This window comes from Populus trichocarpa, chromosome 18, assembly GCF_000002775.5.
Source record: "Populus trichocarpa isolate Nisqually-1 chromosome 18, P.trichocarpa_v4.1, whole genome shotgun sequence".
NCBI lineage: Eukaryota > Viridiplantae > Streptophyta > Magnoliopsida > Malpighiales > Salicaceae > Populus > Populus trichocarpa.
In genome coordinates this window covers 7,383,278-7,410,987 of record NC_037302.2, presented here as the reverse complement: position 1 = coordinate 7,410,987, position 27,710 = coordinate 7,383,278, and the positions used below count along the sequence as shown (strand labels likewise).

Genomic DNA, 27,710 nt, shown 5'->3' with positions numbered 1-27,710 from the left:
GAAAAAGGTACATGGACTTGCTTTGTCACCCGAATCTCCCCATTCTCATTCAGCCATCGCAAACTATACGGCCTGGGATATGGAAGGGTAGTTAAACCCAATTTCTCCACCAAGGTAGTTGATGCAATATTAGTGCAACTTCCATTATCAATGATCATCCCACACACCTTATCTCGAATTTGACATCGAGTATGAAAGATGTTCTTGCATTGCTTATCACTAACGTCAATTTATGCATTCAGAACCCGTTGCACAACCAACAAATCTCCAGCCATAATTAAGTTTATCAACCTTAATTCCAGCAAGCCTTTCTTCTGTTTTTGGCTCCTGCCTTAGATCGCAACTGATGCTCTGATACCAGATGATATGCCGTGAATGATTCAAAAATCAGCAACAATGAATCTGACGAAAATGGATGAAGGATAGGTCTGGTTGTGTTGTCTTTCTTTTGGTGTTTAGGTTGGATTATAGTGATTTTAAGGTAAATAAGATGGAGGATAGACTAGAATGATACTTTGATAAGTCGATCTAGACGCCACAAAGATCAATCTAGGATTTCGACGCCACACTCTTTGTGATTGAAGAGTCATAAGTCAGGTAGGGTTCTTCACAAAATCAATTTGGAAGAACAACTCTTAATTCTGTGAATTAAGTTTCAAATCTGGGCCAAAAGTCCTTTATTACATATTTTGATACTATATTTATAATTGGAACATCCCTCCAAAGTTAGGAAAAATTCAACATGGCAGAAGTCAAGCCTAAAAAACAGACTTTGACAAACTAACCTAGACAAATTAACTAGCACACGTTTTTTGACCTTTCTAACATAAACAGACCAAATTTAAAACAACTATAACTTCTTACACAAAAAGTCCAATGCAATCATGGTTGGACAATCTAGAAAGAACACGTTTTGAACTTGAAATCCACCTAGATTAGTCTTGTTTTCACATGCAATTGATGACTTTAAATTCGGGTTTAAATTTATTTGCTATTCTGACCATAAACAGCATCAATTCCTTCACTTATTTGCATATCAATCCAAATTCAAGTAGCCCGGCATCAAAAGAACCATTAAGGGCTTTTCCCATCTCCAAGTTCCAATTGTAGGCAAATAAACATCCTTGAACCAATTTCAAACTGATTGCTAATTTTTAACTCCGACGTAGCTTCAATCATTCCAATTTGACTCGTCAAGGCCTTTTGTAGTTGTTTCGTTCTCGCTCTTATCATTGGACCATCTGAATCCTCTTGCATATTAGATTTAGCTTTACAAGATGGATTATAATTCCCATGATGCACATCAACGATCCTTTGACCCATCATTTGTAGATGGAGGTTGGATCGTCTGGTGGACCCGATAAAAATCGGGTTTACAGGCTCTCCAACACTACGGCCGAGAACTTGCGGGTGGCCCATAGTGTTTCAACCGTTGGGAGCTCCCTATCAATATCGAGCACCCAATCTAAGGAGTTCATGGCCTTGCAACAACACACGACTCAACTCACCGAAAAATACGACCACCTATCAGCGGCGTATGCACAACTCAAAGCGGAGAATGCACAACAAAAAGCGAAGGATGCACAACGATATGCACAACTCAAAGCGGAGCATGACCAGCTTCGCGAATTTGTCATGAACATGGCATCACAGAGTGGTGATACATGTGCGCCTCCTGCTTTTTGGCCGCATAACAACCAGCCTCCTTCTCCTCCTCCAGCTCCACCATTATGTTAATTTGTAATGAATATTATTTAACTTTAATAGTTAATTTAATATTTTTTTTAAACACATTCAGTTTGTAATGAATATTATTTAACTTTATTTCTTTTGTTTTTTATGTTTAATAAAAATTTTATTTGCATAATTGGTTTTTATTACCATTAATTTATATAATTTTATATTATGTATTCTAAATAATTTTTTAAAAATATATTTAAAAATAATCACAGAGGGTTTTACCGACGGAATATATCCGTCGGCATTTGACAGCAGCTGCCACAGTCACCGATGAATTTACAGACGGATATATTCGGTCGGTATTATACACTCACCGACAACTTTACCGACAGACGTAATCTGTCGGTCTTTTACAGTGCCTGCCACAATGACCGATGAATGTACAGACGGATATCTTCGGTCGGTATTCCAAACATTCATCGACAATTTTACCGACGATTTGAATTTGTCGGTACGTCACACTATCACCGACAGGCTGAATCCATCGGTATATTTCAAGCGGGAAACTTTTTTTTGGCGCGCAATTTCCGTTTGTAAAACCATCAGCAAATGTTTTTTTTATTTTTCCGACAGATATAGCAACGGACTCTGGGATTACCGACGAAATGAAAGCCGACGGACGTATTCCGTCGGTAAGGACGTCAGTAAATAAATTACCGATGAAATTTTAATTACATACCGACGGAATATTTTCGTCGATAAAACTGTGAAATCTTATAGTGTGTATTCTTTAATTTTTTTTCCTTTCAGGTTTTTTTCCTCCCTTCTGCTAGAGTGGATCGTCCCTATTTATAAGGGATGAGGGAGGTGTGTTGGCTCCCATTTAGAGCCAAATCTCGACCATTGAGTCCTCTCGGATTAATCCCAACCATTGATGCCAAGCCAAAGCAAACCAGTACTCTTCAACCAGGTTGTCAAAGGCTAGACGAGTCAGTGGTTTTGGATCGGTGTTATAGTGGCTACAAGGGGAACCACTCTGTAGGAATCATGCTGGGAGGTAGTACAACGTCAGGTCTACTAGAGGGGCATCTCCTTTTGTCTTGAATAAGGTGTGACAGAGCATTAAATGCTCCACAAGAAAGGATCCCTAGCCAGCTCCCCACAGGAGAAATGAAGAAGAAAATAAATAGTAGTACCAAACCAACATCGTTTCGTTCATTTTACAAAGAGGTATTTGATCTTCTAATTGCGTCGAATTTGGCCAATTTGGGCTGATTTCTCAAAGTTTCTTTCAATTAAGTCCCTGGTCATGTCAATTTGGACCCTCAAATTTTGACGCCTTTTTTAACATGGCCCCTAGTCTTGTGTGTCATCAATTTCATCCTCAATTAATTTTCAAACTTTTAATTTCTTCAAGTTTACCCCTGATTTTAATCAATTTCGGTCCCTGAATATGCGCGCCTCTTCTACCTTGATCCTTGGTTTTTAAACTTCTTTGATTTGGCTCTTAATTGACCCCAAAACTTTTTTTTTTTTTTTTTGCAATTTTATCCCTGTTTTCAAACAATTAACTTTGTAGAAATTAAATTTGGCCATCTAAAATTTTAATCTTCTCAATTAAGCTTCCAAACTTAATTTTTCACCAATCAAGTTCCTAATAAAATTACTTTGACCCATTAAAAGTCTAATTAAGTCATTGCACTTAATTAATTTTTTTAATTTGATCAAAATTAATTTTTAAACTTAATTAATTCTTTAATTAGACCTATAATTAAATCAAATTAACTGATTAAAAATCTAATTAAATTTTTATACATAAATTCATTTAATATTTTAAATATTTTTAATATAAAAAATATTTTAAAAACTAACATAATACAAATGCTAGATGATAAATTGAGTTGATGCAGGCTAGCAAAACCTGAATACTATACTCGGGTAAGATACGATAAGAGCGCGTGAGGTTTCAGACACTCACTCCTGTTTAGACGCCTCAAGGCCAAAACAAAAGAAAAAGAAAATTCTAGAAGTCTTCTCTTATCATATCTCATAATAAAACCCACTCTCTCTACATCCACACTATACTAGGGTTTTTATCTTGCTCTACTCTTTCCTGCGTATTTTTCTCAAACTCAAACGAGGTGCTGATGATGTTCTCTCTCATGCCCTGTTTTAGATTTAATTAACTGCAATGATAATTGTTATTGATTATCATCTTGTTATTGTGCTTGTTACTTTATCTGATTTGTTTTTGTTTTGTTGAGATTACTATCAGGGACTAAAGAAATAATGGCAACAGCACAGTTGACAGCATTCTCAATTTCGGTTTCAGCAAGGAACTTGTCTTCCTTTGAAGGATTAAGAGCTTCAAATGTCAAGTTTGCTTCTTTTAAACCACTTGTTGGTGTTGGTCTTCCTCTCTCTCGACGCTCTTTTCAGGGCTTGGTCGTTAAAGCTGCCACTGTTGTCGCTCCCAAGGTTTATAATAATTTATTTATTTGAAGTAGTGTATGTATGCTTAGCCTGCTTTCGTGTTTCCTGTTTTTGGTTACTAGTAACTGTAGAAACTTTGTTTGTTTCATTTCTTGAGTTTTGAAATTAAAATGTTTTTTTTTTATTATTGGATTCGCTGAGAATTGGATTTGTTTTGGTGTTTTCTCATACCTGTATTGGGTTTTTGCTATACATTTTTCATTAATGCTTTGGTGAGTTTTTCGTCCTCTCTCAAAATACTCTTTATTTTTATTTATTTTTTCAATTTTATCCACAGTTTTTCTGATTTCATTTTGTTTAATTTGCTTCTTTTGGGTTTGAATGCTTTTAATAGCTTGTCTGATTTACTGGTACTTCATTTCTGTAGTACACTTCCATTACGCCTTTGGGTGACAGGGTGCTGGTGAAGATCAAGACTGTTGAGGAGAAGACTGAGAGTGGTATCTTACTTCCATCTTCTGCTCAAAGCAAGCCTCAAGGTGGTGAGGTGGTTGCTGTTGGAGAAGGGAAGACTATTGGAAAGGCAAAGCTGGACATTTCTGTCAAGGTTATTTTTGTAGATTAGATGCTTTCCAATTCTCCTGTATGCATACTGTCTTCCTGAATTACTCACTCGGTGTTTTTCTTTTATAGACTGGCACCCAGGTTGTGTATTCCAAGTATGCTGGGACTGAGGTGGAGTTTGATGGTTCAAGTCACCTTATACTGAAGGAGGATGATATTGTTGGCATCCTTGAGACAGATGATATCAAGGATCTTAAGCCGCTGAATGATAGAGTATTCATAAAGGTACATTACCCTCCACTGTCCATTGGTTTGGTGCCATATGGATTAGCAGTGTTCTTGTGATGCTGTTTGTCTTTGGAGGCTGGTTGATGTTTAGATCTTTAGTTATGAAAAAAAAGTAACTGCTCTTGGCTGTTTGGAGTGTGGTGGCATGGATATGCATCGTGTTCATGCCTTCATGTTTGTATGAGAACTTGCAGGTTCACAATAATTTGTTATTTTGGATTTGATTGTAGGTTGCTGAGGCAGAGGAGAAAACTGCTGGAGGCTTGTTGCTAACAGAGGCCACTAAAGAGAAACCTTCTATTGGCACGGTGAGATCGAGTGTTTCTTACATTTGTCACATGCATCACTGGAAATGTTCCTTCTGTTTGAGATGAATATACTGCTTCTTTATGAACAGGTGATAGCAATTGGACCTGGACCACTTGATGAGGAAGGTAACAGGAAGGCACTATCCGTGTCCCCAGGAAACACAGTTTTGTACTCCAAGTATGCAGGGAATGACTTCAAAGGGAGTGATGGTGCCATCTACATCGCGTTGAGAGCTTCTGATGTAATGGCTATACTCTCGTAGTTGTCCATTGGAATATGCTTCGCTACCTGGAATTTTGTAGTTGAGTTGCCTAAAGGCTTATGGATTGTGATTATAGTCTTTGAATCTAATTTGAATTGCTGCATTGTTTGAGTCCAATTGTGGCGAATTATTGCTAAGATTTCTGGCTGACACCCTCAGCGTAGGTGGGGTGGGTGGGGTTCTTCCGAGAGGGTTATGGATGGTAATATTAAATTAAACGCGCTTGTCGAAGGAATTTCAATCCATTCTATGTTAGTGCATTAGCAGGAATGCCTTCATCTTGTATGAGTTTACGATCCCCCCCTTGTCTTGTTCCTTCAATATGAAGTTAATTCAGGCACAATAGAACTGGCAACTTTTCGAGGTAGTGGCTGCAGGTTCAATTCACAATGCTTATATGCGTAAAAACACACTCGGCTATGTTTTGAGTGGTAAATTCTACAGCGTATCAAAGTTCACCACTAGGTCGCTGAAAGACCAGCTGCACGTGAATTTCACCTATGAGAGACCATTAGTTATTAGATGGTAGAAACACTGCTCCATGAAAAAAAAAACAAAAATTGTCCAAGTGTTGATAATTAGAGATTGTTAATCGTGATAGCATTTACAAGAATGTTAAATCTGCAGTCGATAGGCAAAACGCTTTATGGATCCTTCACCTTCTGGCACCCCCCAGCAGTAATCCAAGGTTCTATTTGTGATAAGTTGAATACTACCAGAGGTGCCAGTAGTTGAGGAATTGTTGTTAGCACCATATCTATGGCAAGAGCTCGACTGCAGGCAGCAAGATAATGAAATTAGTGTCACATCAACCATTGTGATTATACGTTTCCCTTTGACAGGAACGCCTAGGATAGCTGCCAGCGGCTAAAAAAGGTTAACCACTAGCTCAAATACCCCACCTGAACCATTTATCTGTTAAACGAGGCGGCTGAATTATCATCTTACTGCCCCCTCCAGACATTCCCACTGTCAGTGCCACTACAAGCTTGATTGGGAGCTGGCACATTACCAAGATCTCCATCCAAGCTCATCTGTTGCACTTCAGCAGATGACAGTATTTTTATGCTCTGAACACAGCTCATGAACTCCCTGAAAGCAATTTCAAAACGCATATTTGAGAATTAAGCAGGTCATAGAGGACAAACAGAAGTAACTTAAAGTACTGAGGTTCATGACTTACTCCCAAGGATCGTCACCAACAAGTAATATGTCATTTTCACGATCAACATATACCAGTTTCCAATCCGAACTTTGTGGATCTTCAAGTTGCCCTTCAATGCCAAACATTCGGGCCAGATCATGTCTAAGCTCGTCATAACCTTTATAACAGGTGATGTCAATAGATCTTCCAACTGAGCCACGCTTTTGGACCTTCACGAATTTGAACCAGTGTTGGCATATTTACTCAAGAGCAAACTTATCTACAGTGGATAATATTTGTTGAAGAAGATTTTGCTAGTTTACTAGTCATATACTGTCACTTAAAGTCTAGATAACTTAGTCACGAACCTCAGTATATTAATTCTTTTCCAGGTAAAACATTTTCTGTCTGTTAAGCTAAGAACTTCTCAGAGAGATTGAATGAGAGAGAAAGGGAAAAGGCAGGATGACAAACCTTTGTATATGTACGCATTCGTTGATTCTGGTTGGTCCAGGCTCCATTGTTCAAAATCCCAGTATCATTGATGGCAATGTCGTTTGAACCATCAGGCTTGAAAGGTATGTTTGATACACCAAATGACTGAGCGCTAATTGCAGCAGTGGACAACTCCATGTTGATATCTTGTGCGGTACCACCATAATTAACAAGCAAGTTCTGAAGATCCTTTTGAGAGTCATATTCCCTTGATAATAGAGTATCAGGTGCCAATGCATCGATATTAGATGCAGGATGTGATTGGACATCGCCATCCAAGCCAAAGGTTGGGGCTGAGAAATTCTGCTGGATGGTACCAGCATCTAGGCAATACGATGTTCCAGAAGACGAAGCTTCCAATTGATCAGTCACAGTACCTTTATATTTTAGTTGGTCTAGACCTTTCAAGCTGGGAAACTCGTTCTTGATGTGAATTTCAGACTTGCTTTGGAGTTCTTGAACAAGATTACTTGCAGGCTCAATAGCTGAATCACCCATCAACATGGCTGGAGCTTGTTGGTTTCTGTTCAGGAAATTTAGTGGAGAAATCTGCCAATTATTAGTGGAAGGTGAGGTTGAACAAGATGGCGCTTCTCCATCTGTAATACTTGAATGGTATCTAACTGCCATGGTTGCGTTCTGCATGCCTTGGAGCTGGTTCATAGGAAAAGATTGTGTTCGCATGAGTGCTGCTGCTGTTGGGAAGCTGTTGCTGCCAAGTGGCTGCTGATTCTGTGTCAGAGGTGACTGATGAAGTTGCTGGTTTTGCTGATGGGTCTGCTGCTGCTGCTGTAGCTTCTGAGACTGCAGAAGTAAGCTTTCAGGGGAGAGCAGCTGCTGCTGCTGCTGCTGCTGTAAGTTCTGTAGCAACTGTAAATGAAGCTGTTGCTCAGAGTTGTCAGGCTGTGATAGTTGCTGTATTTGTTGATGTGGCTGTGGCTGCACCCTCTGTGATGGGTTTTGTTGTAACAACAGGAGTGGGGACTGTTGCAACTGTGTCTGTTGTCTGTGAGAGAAGTTAGATTGCTGCTCCATTTGTTGATGAAACTGCGAGTCTTGTGGTAAAGAGGTCAGCTGATATGAACTTCTATTAGGAGAAGGGATGCTTTGGGATTGGATATTGCTTGCCAGTAACTGCTGTTGTTGCTGCTGCTGCTGCTGGGAGTATACAAATGGTTTCTGAAAATTCTGATTTGGAATCTGATTAGGAGAAACCACACTGTCATTTAAGGCAGGTGGTTGGAAAATCTGCTGCTGAAGCTGTTGAAGCTGTTGCCATTGTGGTGGCAGTTGTTGTATTTGTTGTGGCTGCAGCTGTGGCTGCGGCTGTTGCTGTGGTTGTGGTCGATGCTGATGCTCATGATGTTGCTCTTGAGAAATAGACTGCTGCAGCTGTGGCTGCGGCTGTTGGGGATAAGGTGGCTGCTGTTGGTTAATGGAAGTCTGCAATAATTGCTGCAGCTGCTGTTGTTGAGTCCATGCCATTGGTGGCCGACGTAACTGACCGACTTGGTTTTCTGAATTTGTTTTGTTAAATTGTATGCTTGGAGCAGATAGGCCAGGAGCTTGAAAATTCAATAACTTTGATGGATCATCAGTGCTAAGGTTTTTCTGCAGGTCATTGGAAGGAACCATTGGTGGGAAGAATCCTGATTGAGCAGCTTGAAACTGATTATTTTGCTGCATGCTCATCCATTGAACTAAGCTCAAACCAGGAAAGATTGAGCTTGCGGCATCCTTCTTGCCAAATTCATCTCCAAGCCAAGGCACGGCTCTTTTAAAAGCATTCTCTGTATCAGACTCGTCATCTGCAAAAGAACTACAAAAGATTATTCATGCAGCAATCTCTAGTGGAAACAGATGTTAACTATCAAGGATAGTAATAGGGTAAGTGGACAAATATTGGTCTATTTAACATTCAGCTTCATAGGATATATTGATTTTTTTGGATAAACTGGACCTAAAATATTGAATCCCTTTATAGATTTTAAATTCCAGATAGGAAAACTAGTTGAATACCAAGCAATATAGTATTTCACCCCTTAACATCCAATCATCATAAGAGAATCAACATGAGTTCAGCACTATTTCTGAACACAACTAAGACATCACTAGTTATAATACAGTGACAGGAAAAACATGGAAGAAAATATAACTGAAGCTTCTAGCCATTTGAAACCTCCTAGATTAATTGTAAAATGCAATAAGAGAAATTTGCAGCAGGTGAAAATATTATGTTGTACAATATAAAAGGGGGTAGTTGATGACTTTACTTGGCATCCCTGGCTGCTTAGGGAACTTTGGTCTGAAAAATGGAGGTGGACATATGTAGAAAGGAGTTACAACAGGCTCAATCTCCCAAATCGAAACTCTGTTTGGCCGTTCACTGGCAGTTGATTCATCCCACCCAACCTATCACAATTGAGAATTGGTTGGGTTAACTAAATAATTAGACATTTGATTTATACATGTGAGAAATATCACCATAAAAAAAGTTAGGTATGCACTTAGATGAGTCTAGGAAAATAATCTAACGAGTAAAACAAAAATCAATAGCAACAAAGTATTATCCAGAGATTTAAAATCAAGGTCTGGCAGAGAAGGATCATGTTTTCATGCCCATATTCTAGGAAAAACTACAATCAATACACTCTAGAAGGTCACTAGAGTGATAGATCAACCAAGACACTAAGTTCTATAAACAAAGCTCAAGCACATCATGCCTCTAAAAAATAGTTCTTTAGACTTTCTGTTAAAACTTGGCCAATTGTTACACAAGAACGCACAATACAACTGGGCCAATTGTTACACAAGAACGCACAATAAAACTAAGTTTACATAACCACCATATCATATGAAATGTACAAGCAGCTAATGATACCTGAAGATTGCGCCACTGTGAATTTTTCCAGCGCACTGGATCCAAATCACTGATACCAGTGATTGTACCCATGTATCTACGCACTCCTGACTCTTCAGTCGTAAACATCATTCTAAATCTCATGCCAAGTGACCCTTGCGTATACATAGCTTTATTATACTTGGAGAAGGGGATCACAAACTCAGAAGGGCTTGCACTATTTAAATCAATTATATTTGTTAGGCCTTTGGCTTCATGAATTACCATTTTCTATTGACCAGATAAATTGTGAATTTGTGATAACAGCATAAACAAGTTCGAGCAGTACCTTGGGTTGTAAAATATAGTAAATGGGCTGTTGTTTGCAGCAGCATGAGCTGCAGCAGCAAGAATTCCAATATGCATACTATCACTGGATATAAGTGACGAAGAGAGAGCTGGTTGTTGTCTATTAGCATGCCTTATACCCAAGAGAAGCTGTGATTTTTCATCTCTACATCAAACCATAGTATCTCATCTTAAGAGGATGATAATCCGGCATAAAATCTTTCTTGTCAAACAGTCAATCTCATACCTTATGAATAGAACGGAATCACCTGTGAAAATTCTTTTTGTGCTGACAAAGACACTCCAACCTGTAGTGAGCAGGTGCCTTTTGGGTTGCCCTATGATCAAGGAACTTACAGTTTAATGCCCTTTCTGCTGGTTTCCGAATTAAAAGAAATCAAATATGTAAAAAGCTCCTCAAAATATTTAATCAAAGCCATAAAAAGATTTCAACAATTCTTCATATGGCATCAGTTATACTAAAGCAGATTGAATTTTCATTTTCTATTTGTGAACAAATATAGACATTAATGTTAACATTGGAACTCCAATTTTACAAATTTCACTGGTTCAGAACCACTTCATAAGGATCCAGGAAAGGCACATGTATATATCCACGGATGAATTTAGAAGAAACACCTTTTCACTTCCGTTTGGCGACCTTACTCAAATATTTGACAATGATGGAGGATAAAGTAGTCTATGTATCAAAAAAGAGGCCATACCTCGATAAATATGCCTAAATGTCCATGTATTATCATGTAAGTCTCTGGCTACCAGCTCTTGAGCAGGTGGTTGCATTGAAAAGTCCTATTCAATATAATCAATGGTGAGCATTTGGAAGGCAGATGCAGACACATGATCCATAAATATTAAATTTAGTAAAATTTGAAAAGATTGTACACACTAGAGGAGGGAAAATCTTCTCGGCTGCTCGACGAGGTACAAAAAATCCACCGTGAGTACTTGTGTCACTAGCTGTAAGAGTTTTGCAGAAGAACTCTGTAGGTTGCCTGCTCTGCTTTTGCCCCAGGTCAGATGCCAGTAATGCTTCCTTGTCATACTGTAGAGCAGATATTTTAATCAATCTTCCACATGAGTACACTCATTTATGTGCTGGAATATAACAAGCAAAAATTAAATAGCTGACCTACTTTGCTTACTGGTTGAAGGGTCATTTGTGCATAGACCTCATCAGTTTCCACATCAGCCTGAGTGAACATATACAATAATCATCAAATATGCAACTTTGGATTATCAAAATTATGTTCCAGACCAGCAACCAGATTTCATATACTGATTCTTCTCAAGCAAGACAATCCAAGGCATGCAAGAACACCAGCTCTTCACAATATGCACCCCAGCTTCAAGCAAATCATTTTTTTTAAGATATTTAATTATTTTAAACATCTGTGCAGAACAATGGAGGCTTCCGTACATGCAATGTGACATTATGAAGCATGCAAATCAACTTGGAAGTAAGGTTGGGGTAACTTGGTACGAAATCAGTCTCCTTTTGCATTGAAGCTGCAACCTGAAAGTTTTAGTGTCAAAGAAACTTTCATTAAAAACGACAATCAGATTAGCTGTTCCGTTAGATTTAGTGAAGGCAACATACCTGCTCACTGTGACCTTGAGGGAAGTAAACTACAAGGCTTCCAACTGGAGGCAAGGAAACCAGTGGCCCAGCACAAGCATGCCACAACTCTGAATTGATACTCTTTCTTTCTCCTGTTCTCAATACCAATATCAAACAAATCTAAAATTGATTGAGCTATAAGAATATAAAATATATTTCTTATAACCAATTCAGTCTTTCTGAAAATGCAAATTAAATATAATTACCCACAAGCCAGTTTTTTTTTTCTGTCTCTGAAGATTACATGTTTGATCATGATCATGCATTATATCAACCACACAGAATTTATCTCCAGTTGCATTGAAAGCAACTTTTTGAGTATGTCTTCCTAGTATATTTTCAGCTCCATTGCTTGCTTATTCTAGTCATTAAGATTTTATGAATGTAAAAGACCTCGTGGGAGTTTTCTTGTCAGACTGATGCTGTCATTAGATTCAGCAGTGAAAATAGAGAAATTCAAGAACTTGAAATGGAAGGAAATTTCAAGATTCAGAAAATCTAAAATTCGGTTGAATAATATAGAATAGACTGCATAAAAACGCAGATACAGATTAAAATGGAATCCTTGAGGTGTTGATCTTAACAACAAACTTGTAGACGGTACGTATCTCCTTGCATAACTTCTAGTGCTGTACGAAAATTCTAAATCTTCCAAACGAAAAAACCATACGAGATGCCAAAAAAGTGAGATACAAGAAAATGATCTACCAACTAAAAATCCCAATACTAATGTGCATGCCATATAGCATCAGAAATCTTTGATGTTCACCAAGTGTAAGAGATAAGAAAAATAGTAGTTTTCACATAAAGGAAAAAAAAAAAGGAGGGGGGGGGGAATAAAAATATCATCACTGTGAATAAAATCTCAACCTTCAATCAACTATACATGCTAAGAAAAAATTAAAAAAAAAATAGTAAAAAAAATCACCAGATTTACCCTCTCTAATCTTCACCAGGAAAAACGAAACATAAGCTTAGGTATAAAGAAGTAGCCATGAAAATCAAACCAACAAACAATAAAACAGCAATAACACCAACATGTATCAAGGAAATGGATTTTGGATAAAGATACCTACCTTCTGCAGAATTTGGCAAGAACCCATTTGAAGGAACCTTCATTCTTGCAGATAAGAATAATCTTTTTCCAATCAACTGTTCTCTTCCACACTGGTTATAACCGTCCAACTCAAACCCAACTCCTGTTTGTTAAGTTTTAAGTTCTAACTACATAGCCATTGCAACTATTTGAAGCATCACTTATCTTCAAATGCTCAAAAAGACAGAAAAATCACCTCTAAACAAAGAAATCCAACCCCAACAAAGTCACTCACCTAACAAACAAAACCAAACTAAAAAGGGAAACAAACTTTGTTTGCTCAGCTAGCAAAACGAGGAATCCCATTTTCAGTTGATTTAAGTTTGCAGGGATCGAAGATAGATGAAAGCTGAATTGTCGCTGAGAAATCAGAGGTAGCAGAAGTAAAAGGCTAACGCGTTTCATGGAAAGTTATTTTTTTACTACTCGAAAAGTAGATCAACAAAAAAGTATTTTTAAAATAAAATTTAGTTTGGTTTTTTTAAAATATTTGTTTTTATTTTAGATAAAAATTATTTTTTAAAAGATAAATTTTTTAAAAAATTTTCATATTATTTATTAATTATATTAAATTTAGTTATCAAATTTTAATTGTTATATATGTTGTTTTGAATTTTGTTTTTAATTTCATTCTTTAAAATTTAATTTAATTTGATTTTTATATCAACTTTTATCCTTGTTTTTTTTTTTTATTTTTTTTCTATTATATTTGATATTTATTTTTTTTATTGTTATTTATTTTATTTAAAATAATTTATGAAATTATAATTTTTTTTATTTCATCATTTTTAAACTTTTTTATTTGTTAGATTTTATTTTTATTATTTTGATTGTTATTTATTTTATTTGAAATAATTTTTATAAAATTAGATTTTTTTTAAAAAGATAAATTTTTTTAAGAAATTTCATATTATTTATTAATTATATTAAATTTAGTTATCAAATTTTAATTGTTATATATGTTGTTTTGAATTTTTTTTAATTTCATCCCTTAAAATTTAATTTAATTTGATTTTTATATCAACTTTCATCCTCGTTTTTTTATTTTTATTTATTTTTTTTAATTAAATTTTTTTCTATCATATTTGATCTTTATTCTTTTTATTGTTATTTATTTTATTTGAAATAATTTATGAAATTATAATTTTTTTTATTTCATCATTTTTAAACTTTTTTATCTATTAGATTTTATTTTTATTATTTTGATTGTTATTTATTTTATTTGAAATAATTTTTATGAAATTAGATTATTTTTTTCAATTTCATTTTTATTCGACCTTTTAATTTGTAAGATTTGTTTTTTATTTTTTTAATAAACTTTTAAAAAATAAAATATTAATAAGTTATTTTTCAATTTATTTTTCATACATAGTTAAATACTGAAAAGTGTTTTCCAACTTATTTTTTATGATATTATCAAATATTAAAAAATAATTTACTATTTTTTTAAATTTTATTTTTAAAAAAATTATTTTTTAATAAACTAACGTAGCGTAAAGCAAAGATATCTTTTTTATTTATGTCAATTAAACAAACCCCAGTAATTTTAACATGGGTAATTTTTCCTTTTTTGCAATCAGTTTGGCACGATGCCTGCAACTCTAGTTTATTATCCATCTCTTTCATTATTTTTTAATCAATCAAAACCTCTTTTCAAACCATACAAGCTTGTCAAATACATTAAAGGTTATGTTTTGGTTTTAGAGCATTTTACCGTGTTGTTTCAAAATATATATATATATATAATTTAAAATATTAATTCAACAAATATAATTTTAATTTAAATATAAAGATAAATTAACTTAAAATTATATAACTCAAATTTTAAACATAAGAAAAAAGTGTTAAATTGATATGACCTAATCGACTTGACGCATCGAAAAACAACTTGGATGGCTGGTAAAAATATAGTTTAACTAAAAAAAATCAAGACAACATCTTTTTTTAAAAATATTAAAACGACAACATATTGGATCAACCTGTGTTAACCTTTCAAATTTACGACCTTGGTTATGAGACCATGATAACCCCAAATAAAGCAAATCAAAATAAATTATGAAGTTTAATTCCCAATAAACTCATTTTTTAATGACTAAATTGAAAAAAAAATTAATATAAAAAAACAACATATTAAAATGACCTACGTTTACTCGAGTTAACTCACGAATCTCATGACTTAAGTCATGAGACTAGGATAATTTCATAGAAAACAAACCAAAATAAATGGCAAAACTTAATTCATAATCAAACAAATGTTGAAGATGTTAAATGGTGAATCTAGAAAAAATAGTCCATTAACAATAGACAAAAAAAACTCAAGTCAACTAGGTTAATTTGTCAAACCCGTGACATGAATCAGGAGAGTGAGATAACCACACAAAAAATAACCACAATATATTATGAAGTCTAAAATCCAATAGACTAAGTGTTGGATGATGAAATCAGAGAAAAAAAACATAATATTTTTAAAAGAAAAAAAATATTATTTGGTTAGAACATTCCGGGTGAAATTTCCAGAACAGACCGAAATTCTGAGTAAGATGAAATCTATTTCATCTTGTTCTATTTTTTAAACTGGAACAAGATATACCTGTCATTCCAAGTAGAACAAAATGGAATTGACAACATTTATGTCAACTAGCCATAGTTGTTTTTGTTTTCTTAGCATTGTAAAGTAAAAAAAAATGGTAAAATAACCTAGTCCATAAAATATTTATGAAAATAATATAGTTTAACAAGTCGTGAGTCTCATATGCAACTCGTGAATCACATGCAACTTCAAACCAATATTGTCAATTTTGTTATATTCTAGTTGGAATGGCCAGCATACCTCGTGCCATTTCAAAAAAACAAAACAAAGTGGAACAATTTTCATCTTGCTCAGGATCTTAGGTTATTCTGGATTTCTCACCCAAATTTTAGTCAAGATGTTTTGGGTTTACTTTATTTGTTCCATTCCGGATAAAAGTTTGAAAAAACTAAAGTGTGATTTTATTATCTATAGAGTAAAAAGACTTGACCAAAAGCTAAAATCTAAATCCTTAATTTTATCAATCTCTCACTTATACTCTCTTAAATCTAAGACTTTAAGAATCTAGTCTCTACTCTTTACATATTAGTTCTTTTAATATTTCATCTCCTTAATTTTATTGATTCTCTCCATCGATTACCTTTTCCTTTGTAGAGTTTTCATTTTGGTAATAATACTCCAGAACTTCAAAAGTTTACAATTCGAGTTGTTAGTCAATGTTGTAATGTAACTAGATGTGAGAGAAATTGGAGTACATTTGAATTCATCCATTCTAAAAGGCAAATTAAGATAGAGCACAAGAGACTAAGTGATTTGGTCTTTGTTCGTTACAATTTGAGAATATAATAAAGGTAAAATATTAATATTAACATATTTTTTGTAACTCGTTTTGGCCCCGCCACCAAGAAAGAGATTGAAAATGATGTTCAAGACCAAAAAAAAATTTCTAGAGAAAATAAACTTTTTCAGAGGACAACTGAACTACCATGTTTAAAATGACCAAAAATGAGTTTAACGAGTCAAAATTGCTCAAAATCAAGTTACTAAGGTCAAATGTGTTATTTTTTAGTCAAAACCGAGTATCCCCTCTAATTTGACCAAAACCATCATTTTATAGTCAAAATTGAGTTTACTACGTCGAAATTTGTTAAAATTGAATTACCAATGTAAAAAAATATCATTTTATAGTCAAAATTAGGCATGCAATCAAATTTAGCCAAAAACCATCATTTTACTGTCAAAACTGAGTTTGGCGGGTCAAAACTGGTCAAAAAGATTTATCTAGGTCAAATTCATCATTTCATAGTCATAATATTTTTCAATGGAAAAAATTGATTTTTTGTGGCTAAACAGGTCTTTTTAACATTGATTTTAGATTTGTCCGTAGATTTACATAATAAAAAAAGAGAATTAAAAAAAGTAGGGCCACATTGGGAGATGCACTAGTTATAAATAGCGAGTGCACAAACATGCAGGGGGTTCAAAATCTTTGTAATTCTGTCATTCCCTTTCCATGCACCTTTTTTTCCCTCAAAATAGTCCCAACCATTCAATCGAGTAGTCCAAATGGACCCTAACTACTGGATCAAAGCCTAATGTGAGCTCACCCACACCAAACTAGAGCCTCAAATCGATCCTAGTTGACAAATCAAACTAAAATACATCTCGGTCATTGGATCAAATAGGCTTTATCTAAATTCTCCCACATCTGATCCAACCCCCCCAACAAATCAGAGCCATTAGTTCAATTTCAAATTTGTTAGATTTAGATTGTTAGATCAAATAAAAAATGATTTGAATTGTCCTTAGCAAAAGATCTCACATAACTATAGGTTGCGTCGCATCGGATCACTTGCCAAAAAATAATGGGCATCAAATCAGTTTAAAGGCAGTTCAAATCTGGACCATTAGATTAAATGAGACAAATTTGGACCAGTCAACCAAACAAGCTCAAGAATTTAGCATAGCCTATGTCACACCTAATCCTAACCTCGATCTTCTTCTCCACCTAACTAATGATCAAACCAATCATCATATCTTCGTCATCCGACCACAAAAAGAAATGGCTTTTCTTACCAACAATATCCCACAGTGTCACAATCACCAACGCCTCTAAAATTAGCATGAGAATGCTAAAAAATTATTCAACCAAACTGAAGCTTTGTAGCAGCTGATCTCCCCACTGGTTGGTCATGAAGTACACAACTAAACTAACATTAGTGGATGTATGAGATTAGGATTTATATGGTGGGCTAGTCAACACACCATCATCTCATCAAAATCCCAGTGATGATGTGTGAATAGTAAAATGATAGACTTATAATATCATCATCTAACTACAGGTATAACGATAATTTCATCTAGACCAAGGAGTATTTTGGTAATTTTTCAAATCTAATTTTTTTTGTAATTAGATTTTATGTGTATTTGTAGATATTTGATTGAATGAAAGCCCGCGGCACATCGTAGCTCACCAAACGAAAGGGTTTTGAGATTTTGAGTAATTTTAAGGATAAACAATGTTTCATGACATAACTAGGAGGATGATATTGTGATTTTATTTTGAAAATTATCCAAGATGAGTGCTGGTCCTGGTGTTTGATGAATCAAGGGTTGAATAATTGATTGATTGTTGATTTATATAATTGATAATTTAATTAATTGATGTCACACATGATTACTTGATAATTTATTGACGAATTGTGTTCCATGTGTCTTAAAAAAAACCTTTCAAGTAAAATCCAGAATCTTGCGTTGTGATTGTGAATGTATGAGATAAATTATAATAGGAGATAACTAAATGAATATCAACCGACACTAGATGTGTAGGTTGATTGCTTGATTATTTTTACATCCTAATTATCATTATGAGATGAATTTCAAGGATTATCAAATTGATTTGAAAATCTTGTGTTTAATTATCATTATGAGATGAATTTCAAGGATTATTTTTACAATCATTTTAAAACATAACGCATGATCATTTAAATGGATTAATGACTCCTTGGCTGAATTAAAGAAATATTTATGTCTATTGAAGTGGATTAATGAATCTCATAATGAAGTTAACACTTAGTTAAAGGTATAGAATTGGATAAATGAATACTTCTATCTTAAAGCATAAATCATAAAATAAATGAAACTAAAAGTTGAATTAAAGCATAAGCTAAGGGTATTGAATGTGACCAATGAATCCATAATTTCATTAAATCATTAGCTATGAGTATTGTTTGAGATTAATGAATCCCTAATTGGATTAAAAAAACAAACTAGGATTATTGGAATGGATTAATGAATATAGTTGGTGTACGGCACAAGCTATGATCACTGGGATAAATTAATGAATGCATACATGATATAAACCACAAGCTAAGAATATTGAAATGAATCAAGAAATGTGGTTAACTCAAGGCTCGAGTTTTGCTTATTTTAAATGAATTTTTGAACACATATTTGATGAAAATTTTAAGATATTCATAATGGTGATAACCTAATGTGTATAATGAAGGAAATAGTACTTGATCGCTTAATGAAGGGAATACCACAAATTAAAAACTTGGCATTGATTTAAATATGCTTGAAAAAGAAATAATGATATTGTGTTTCTTCCTAGGGTTGTAGTAAAGATATTAGTAGTAATAGATGCAGATATGCTTACCTTATCATTCTATGTTTCCCATGTGTTACAAGTATATGTCTACCATCACCACAACCTAGATATCATATTTCAGACTTCTATGGTCATTTCATCATCAGAATAATTTTGTAATTACCATCTTATGTCATGTAATTGAACTTGATGCATATATTGATTTTTAATATTTTTATATTTGTAAGAAAGTAAAAGGATGAATTATTAATCATTATAGATTTCATTAAATAAGAATATTTGTATATATCTCATAAAATAATATAAACTTTACTTATGTATAAATGTAATGAATGATTGAAATTGATGAAATTATTTTGTCTGAGGTTACCTGAGTATTGGTTGTGTGAGCCGAATGCAATTTGAGTTGTTGCTATTATGGTGTAGGTATTAATGCATGAAAATTTTTTAGGTAGGGCCTCTGTACAGGGAAGATTTTGCTAAGATTTTGTTAAATTGATAAACTCTTTATTGTAAATAGAAAATCTTGTTCATGTGTTGATATGCATGCGTTACAGTTTTTGTGTTTTGTGTATTGATTGAGAGGGCCTCTGTATAGTGGAGACTTTGTGTGTGTGTGTGTGTGTGTGTGTGTGTGTGTGTGTATTCACCTTATTTTACACGCATATGATTATGAGAAAAGATAAAATTGCATTAAAAATTACGAGTCACACCTCTTTTCTCTTCATCGCAACAAACTATTCTCTCTTTCCTCTCTTCCTTTTGGGTCTCTCAACAAAGTTTATGCCGTCACCACTCATCAAATGTTATGGTTTAGAATTTGGGATTTTTATAAAAACAAATAGGGTTTGTGAATTAGGTTAAATAGATATAAAATGCATTGTTTTGAGTTGTTAATTTTGTTATTTTTTTGAAGAAAGTCGATGATTTTGGGTTATTGTTGAATGTGAATTAGGGTTACAATTTTTTTATCTGTGAAGGCATCAATGAGATGGCATACATGCCCTAGTCAACAATACACTAAATTTGTGTCGTGCTAGATTTTATGAGGTTGGAGAGGTTTAATGTCTCGAAACGGCCTTGGAGAAAGATGAAATCTCTTATTATGAACGAGAACATGTAGTTAGAGAAGTATGTCCATCCACAAGCAATCCAGGTCTATCTATGAGCTGAGGCAATTTTGGTGTTGAGCCATATATGGGCATTACGGGCCCGTCCTTGAGTTGGACTAGTTAGGGTGGTGCAAACCCATCCATGATTTGGGGTGATTTTTAGATGTTGTTAGATTGTATGCTTTAATGTTTTAAGAAGAATTATGAATTCAATTTAAATTTAATAAATGTTATATGAATTCTCATTGTGTTTAATTATGAATTGTAAATTGTTAAATTTGATAAATTGTGAATTGTGTTGATTTTTTAATTGTGTTGGAGAGATGAATTGTAAATTGTGATTATTGTTGAGTTGATTTTTTTTATGGTAGAGAGTTGAGAGTATGGAAAAAACTGCCCTAACCATATTTTTTCATAAGTTGCAGATGAGGCTTGGGACTCATCAATCTATGTTATTTTTCTAAATATTTTATGCACTGTGATATTTTACCAGTATTCTTTAACTCTACTAATGTCCAGAAAAACTTCAACTAGCCAACATATAATAGACTCACATACATAATCACACAAACCTTTTTATTTTCTTTTCCTAAAAAATATAAAAAAAATAATAAATAGAACAAAAAAAAGGAAATATAAAAGGCATGATTATTAATTTTTACCATATGGTTTTTACTTTCAATTGTATTATGTTTATAGTACACATTAAATTCAGCCTTGTCTCACCTCGAAACTCCTGCACCTAAATTCACTCTTATACGTTTAAGAAATTATGTTGGTGTATACTGTCATCACCATATTTTCACCCCATTAAAAATAGAGCTTGAAAATAAAAATTTTAAGGATAAAAAATATATAGAGCCTGCATAATAGCTCAAATCCAATTTTAGAAAAGGATTGTTAATTTATTTCCACCTTATAAAAAGAAAAATCTAAAGAGAAAAAATAAAAAGAAAAATTTAGAATTAAAAAATTAAAGATAAAGATATTCCTTGACTTTAGTAGCACGTCTAGAAATTAGAACTCTAACATTATAAATAGGTTGCCACTTCAATTTAAAAGAGAGAAGTAAAAGAAAACAAGCCCTCCAGCACAAAAACTCTCTCTACACACTTGAAACTTGCAACACCTGCCGCTCTCTCTCTCCTCCACCAAACCTAAATGCGTCAGCTAGTTACATCGTCCACCCCTTCTCTGTTCGCCGCCACTTGAACAACCCCAATCAGACCTTCAACGAGCTCCCACACGAGCGAGTAGTCTTTCAGACGTTTAGTGTTTTCTTAAGTAAAACTGTTGTACTCTCCCTCCCTAGAATCTAAACTATAATTACAATTTATCCCCAACTTCTAATTGTTGTGATAAGACCGCTCTTGTAATTTGATTTGAGATGATTGGTATAAAATTGAAAGTTTTTATTCCAATTCTTGTTAATTTCAAGTTAGTATGACATCTAATCATGATTTGAAAAAGTGAATTTGATAAGATTTTATTTAGACATGGATTACAGTAAAAAAGCATGAACTTTAATGTTAAAAGTTGGTTTCTAGTTAATATACTTTAGATTTAGGCTTTCTAATTTTTTTTTAAGAGTAGATTTGAAGAGTAAATAATTAACATGATATAAAATTTAACTTGGATTAATTTTCTAACATGAAATTTAATTTTAATTTTATTTTGTAAATGGTTGATTTTTAGGATAGGTTTGTACTTATGCACTTGATTAAAAGAAATAACCATAATTGTTTTTTTTTTTAATGTATATATATTTATTTGTCTATCTTTTTTAATTTTGTGGAATTGTTTATAATTTGAAGGATTTTAATCTAAAGAGAATTGTAAATATGAAATAAATTGAATATGGATCTAAACTTCTTACATGTATATTTTTAGAAATCATTAAACACTATATTAAAGATCATGATTGGCAAGAATAAATTAGATAATTTTCTCGTAAAATAGACAAACTTTTGCAATGACACTTTTAGGGTATAACCAGCTTCCTTGCCTGATTTTTAGTAATTAGTGTTAGGTTTTTTCCCAACATTTTTACCTTAAAAAAAATGTAGATGATGACAGTGACACCATTGATTCATACAATATACCTGACATCATTTTATTTTCCAAATTCTCCCTCACAAGGAGGAAATAGATTGATGGACATTTTCTAAAATCTGACTTGGGCTACTATATAGGCTCTATATTTTTTTAAATAATTAAAATCTACATAATTCCAATAATAATTAAAAAAAAAAAAACAGAGAGAGAATTGTTAGGATATACTCGTGGATTGAGATGATCAGGTTACTTATACTGACTTCTGTTATACGTACAATTTCAATGGTTTTTTTTTTTTTTTTTTTTTTTTTCCATTTGTGGCGGCTTCAACGAGATTCTGAGCCAATATTAAAACTTTCATTTTTCCCCGTTTAGAATTGTTTGGCCCAAGATAAGTTTAGCGATGTTCTCTTCTCTTCTCCCCGTTTGGACTCGCTTATATTAATTAGCTCAAGGATATCATTTACCGTAATTAATCTTCTAAATACTCTTTAAAAAAACATTAATTAATTTTGGTTTAGAAATTAAATAATATATGATTCGCAACTGCAAGGAAAGAAGAAAAAAAGCACGCTAGCCGTAAAACCAGGAGATCTTCGGAACTTCGGTGGTTCCAGCTTAGGGCATCATTATTAAAGTTAAGCATGTGCATCATTTTTAATTATATTCTATAGTCGAAGAGAAACTCTTGCATTACTATATTTTATGCAGTCATTAATTAGCTTTGGGGATCCTGATTTTAAGTGTGTTGTTCATGTTCCATTATGCCGTACGTAGGACCGACCATCTTTACCCCATCATATATACACCCACAATGAAAATACAAGAATTTTCTTCATTAATTAAAAAAAGTGACCATTAATTCTATAGGTATTTAATGATTAGCCAAATTAAGAACTAATATTTATTTCAGCTATCAAAAAATAAAATGAAAAACATCGATCATTGTAAAGGAGTAAGAGGGCGAAAGAGCTAAATAAGGGAGGATTTTGTACGTAACATAAAATATATACTAAATCCTTAGAACTTATTAAGATTTGAGGCATTAATTTAAGATATAATAAACATTGGTTTATATATATATATATATAAAGAAATTATTAAATGGAACATGAAGAATTCAATAATTCTTTCTTCATGAAATGTTATTTAACCCATTTTCATTGCACTTGTCATTATCTGAGGGGAATCAATCAAGTAAAGTGCTAAAATTTTATTACTATAAAAGTGCTCTCTCTTTTTTTTTTGGAAATCAGAGGGTGAGGTAACTCCGCTCAATTGCACTTCGCCTTCCCACTATATATATATATATATATATATATGTTTTGCGCATGCGAGTCCCCGAAAAGGTTTCAAAAGGGGTTTCATTGAAGCATGTGGTGACAATGTGGTTGGCTATTGAGAAACAATGATCATTCGCCGAAGAAGACTGTTCTGTGAACTGGAGAATTATATCCACAATTATTTATAAAATAAAAAATATTGTAGGAATATTTTATTTATAGAAAATACCCTATATTAAATACCTTTTCCTGAAATAAATTTTATTTATTAATAAGAAAATCACACTTCTGTTTTTTTTTTTTCCTTATATGCACTACCAGAAATATGACAAATACAAACAGATATATCATTTATATCAAGATTCACCCAAAAAGTTGCATAAGATGAATTATTGTAATGGGGTTGAGGGTTTTATTAATTACACACTATCTAATCCAAAAAATATTAGTGGATGTGGTATTAGATGTCTATGTAAGAGGTGTAAAAATAAAAAGTTTCTCGGTCCAGATGTTGTAATGATGTCTCTTCTATGAAAATGGTTCATTGAGAAATACTTGTGTTAGTTTGCACATGGAAAACCATACATTCTTTACGAGACCATGGTAGGAAAGATGGTTGCTTCAATTTCTAGTTTTAGCAACATGCATAGAGTTGTAGATGACAATAGTAATCCTTATAGGATTATGGTTATGAATGCGATGAAAATGAATTAGGGTTATGCAAGTGAATGTCCAATCGTAGATGAAGAACCAAATGCAAACGCGGCCAGGTTTTTTTTTATCTTTTGAAAGACTTCGACGAACCATTATAGGATGAGTGCACAAATCACAGTAAATTATCGATCGTTTCATAAGTGTTCACCATCAAGTCATATCATGGGTTGAGTAAGGTCGATTACGATAGAATTGTCAAAGTAACAAGAAGTATTTTTACCTAAAGGGAATAGGCTAAAAGAGAACTTTTATGCTGCTAAATCCATGATGAAACCCCTCAGCCTAAGATACTAGAAAATCAACATGTGTCCAAACTTCTGCATGTTGTACTACCTTGAAAATGCAGGGTTGACCGAGTGCGAAATATATGACAATACTCGTTATAAACCTAGAGTTGGCAGGGGAAGGACTAAGGTCGATTACGATAGAATTGTCAAAGTAACAAGAAGTATTTTTACCTAAAGGGAATAGGCTAAAAGAGAACTTTTATGCTGCTAAATCCATGATGAAACCCCTCAGCCTAAGATACTAGAAAATCAACATGTGTCCAAACTTCTGCATGTTGTACTACCTTGAAAATGCAGGGTTGACCGAGTGCGAAATATATGACAATACTCGTTATAAACCTAGAGTTGGCAGGGGAAGGACTATTGTCACACATAGATAACTTAAATACTTCTCAATCACTCACTCCTAGACTGCAAAGATTATTCATGTCTCAAAAGACCATTGAGCACATGACATCATTCACATGATGTAATGGTGCACCCATATAATGGTGAAGCTTGATAGCATTTTAATAAGGTGCATCCTTAATTTTTAATGGAATCAAAGAACATACGTCTTGGGTTATGTACAAACATATTCAATCCATTCAAGTCATTTATTACTCCTTATTCTTGTTGGTCGGTGATGCTCACAGTTTACAACTTACCACTAGGGATGTGTATGAGGTCGAAGTTCATGTTTTTATCTATAATCATACCATGTCCTAATAGTTCAAGTTGAAATATAGATATTTCTTTTTGATTGTTGCTTGATGAGTCTAAGCAGTTGTAGTTATCTTGGACTTTGACTTATGATGTCTCGAGGAAACAGAATTTTCAGATGAAGGAAGCTTTGATATGGAAAATCAATAATTTTTCAACGTATTAAATGGTTTCTAGTTGAAGCACGTATGAAAAATTAAGAAATAATAAGGCTTTCACGTTAGAAAATGATGGTAAAACATATTTCTTAGATTGCCACCAGCGATTCTTGCCAACAGATCACAAGTACACAAAGAACAAAAAAAACTTCTTTATTAGTAGAGTTGAAAAGGATGTTGCATCATCGTTACCGTTAGGTGAAGAATTATATGACGTTGTGTTGCAGTACGATGACATTGTGTATAGTTTTCAATCTGATACCTCTTGATCATATGGTCAAACAATTTTACAACGAAAATTATACAACTCCTAAAAAGCCAAGAAATCAGGTTTGATAGGAGTGTGACAAAATAAAAACATGTCCCAAGGCACCAACATTATTGGAATAAAAAACATTCACCCAATGAATACTAATTCACGAATGAAAAGTATAAGAAAGACGTCACAAGGACAGTTATACCTTGATAAATCAATTTGTTCTTTGTTCCAACAAAGAAAACTTACTGCAACACATAAAATACAAGTTTATTTCATAAATTCATGGTTGCTAAAAATTCTAGCTTACAAAACCTTATATAATAGTTCAACTAGTAACCCTAATGAACCCAAAACTTGTGGGATAAAATTTACTCACTTACAATAAACTCAAAGTATATTATAGCTAAGCCCAAACATGAAGAAAATAATAAAAATAACAAATCTAACACATAAATTAAAGTTGTTACATCTAATTAAACAAAATAACTTAAGATAGATAATTTTCATAGTTTAAGTAATGTCATGAACAAAATTTCCATCCTAGAAACACTAGGATCTTTGTTGCCACCTTTAGATATCTAGAATAAATTAGAAAATTCATTGTTGAAGTTGCCTCCCCTCTAGTTTCCTTATTTGTCTAGGATAATTAATCTAACTGTATAGAATCCTTTCAAAGCAAGGAAACCCTTATTGCATTCCTTTAACCTTCCTTGTAGGATTAGAAAACTCTCAAAACAAGTTGTCATATCATTGTAGGAAAAAAAATCCTTACCAAGTAGAAAATCCACAAGTCAAAAACAAGTAAACAACAAAATTCATATAGCCTATTCTGACCTATATTGCAAGGCCCTCCTAAACTCCAATTGATCTGAAATTGTAGCCCAAAATAGAACGTTATTCTAGGATACTCTAGGTAAATTTTCAGCTCGATACAATGGTCAAATTGATAATTATAGATTGTTACCATAAAACTGAACAGTAGGCACAATTATGCTAGAATCTAAATTTTCTTGTTCAACCCTTTCTTGGATCGTATCATTCGCTCTCTCTTCAAGATGCTTCATCCTTGAATTACCAATAAGTATAATAGATGTTTCATATGCCTCTTGTTTAAGCCTTCAAAGCTCTTTTCTTGCTAACACTCGCCTTCAATAATTTTGAATAAAAGTAGCAGCTTTTGTCTTTTGTCTTTCATCCTTTCAGCGTTGTTGCTCCTCTCTCTTTAAAGCTTGCCATTCATAGAAAATTTCATTTAACTTATCAAATTCTTTCATTAAAACCCTAAAATTACAAAAATTTTCCTTTTAGCCGAATTGGCCTCCATTTCTATTCCCAAAATCCCTTTGGTTTCTAGGCTGCCAAAAACCTTCCTTATGACCTATGGTCTCATCCTCAAAACCATCATCACCAAAATCATCAACGTCCTCCTCAAAATCCTCATAATCAGCCCACATTAGCCTTTCAGCCCTACTACCGTTGTTTGATTTCAGATCAGCCCCAACCTTCCTCATATCTTGAGTGCTTGTACCAGCTTTATTATCATGTTTCTCCACCTTATCAAGTCTGTCACACATGTTCCCCATCACAAGATCCACCCTCTTCATCATCTTCATCAAGGCTTGAATTTGAAACTTTAAATCACCATCGAGAAGGGGTGGTGTGTTATTCTGATCAGATATGATTAGACCTATAAAAATTGATTAGTGGTATAAAAACATTTTCCTCGTGCTGCTCGTGTTTCACTCAAAATTAGGCTTTTCCCCTCATCTCACATTCTTTCGGCTCCTACGGAACTGAATCCAACACCAAATAGAACCAACTTAGAAGAGCAATCCAAATAAGTGTATACGACTCAAGAAGCAATAAAAAACATGAAAACTAGAAAAAAAAAAACTACAATGAT

General features: G+C 33.6%; 2 protein-coding genes across 3 annotated transcripts; one reads left to right on the top strand and one right to left on the bottom strand.

Annotated features, from left to right (window-relative positions):
• The first annotated feature begins 3,653 nt into the window (after positions 1–3,653).
• Positions 3,654–5,653, top strand: LOC7467923 (20 kDa chaperonin, chloroplastic). Of its 2 annotated transcripts, none has more exons than XM_002324102.4 (6): positions 3,654–3,821; positions 3,956–4,158; positions 4,541–4,720; positions 4,807–4,962; positions 5,196–5,273; positions 5,363–5,653. In XM_002324102.4, exons 2-6 carry the CDS (start codon positions 3,970–3,972, stop codon positions 5,534–5,536), a joined length of 777 nt encoding a protein of 258 aa, XP_002324138.1. In that variant the 5' UTR covers positions 3,654–3,821; positions 3,956–3,969; the 3' UTR covers positions 5,537–5,653. The 2 variants fall into 2 exon arrangements, with proteins under 2 accessions (XP_002324138.1, XP_024445302.1); XM_024589534.2 differs by having other exon boundaries at positions 3,669–3,821; positions 3,945–4,158.
• Positions 5,654–6,078: 425 nt separating this feature from the next.
• LOC7467924 (auxin response factor 19) lies at positions 6,079–13,518 on the bottom strand. Its single transcript, XM_024589532.2, has 13 exons — positions 13,078–13,518; positions 11,981–12,093; positions 11,801–11,896; positions 11,517–11,573; positions 11,270–11,425; positions 11,088–11,172; positions 10,610–10,700; positions 10,364–10,528; positions 10,057–10,252; positions 9,449–9,587; positions 7,155–8,983; positions 6,720–6,910; positions 6,079–6,628 (listed from the first exon to the last, which is right to left on the bottom strand). Exons 1-13 carry the CDS (start codon positions 13,118–13,120, stop codon positions 6,481–6,483), a joined length of 3,309 nt encoding a protein of 1,102 aa, XP_024445300.2. The 5' UTR covers positions 13,121–13,518; the 3' UTR covers positions 6,079–6,480.
• Positions 13,519–27,710: the final 14,192 nt, after the last annotated feature.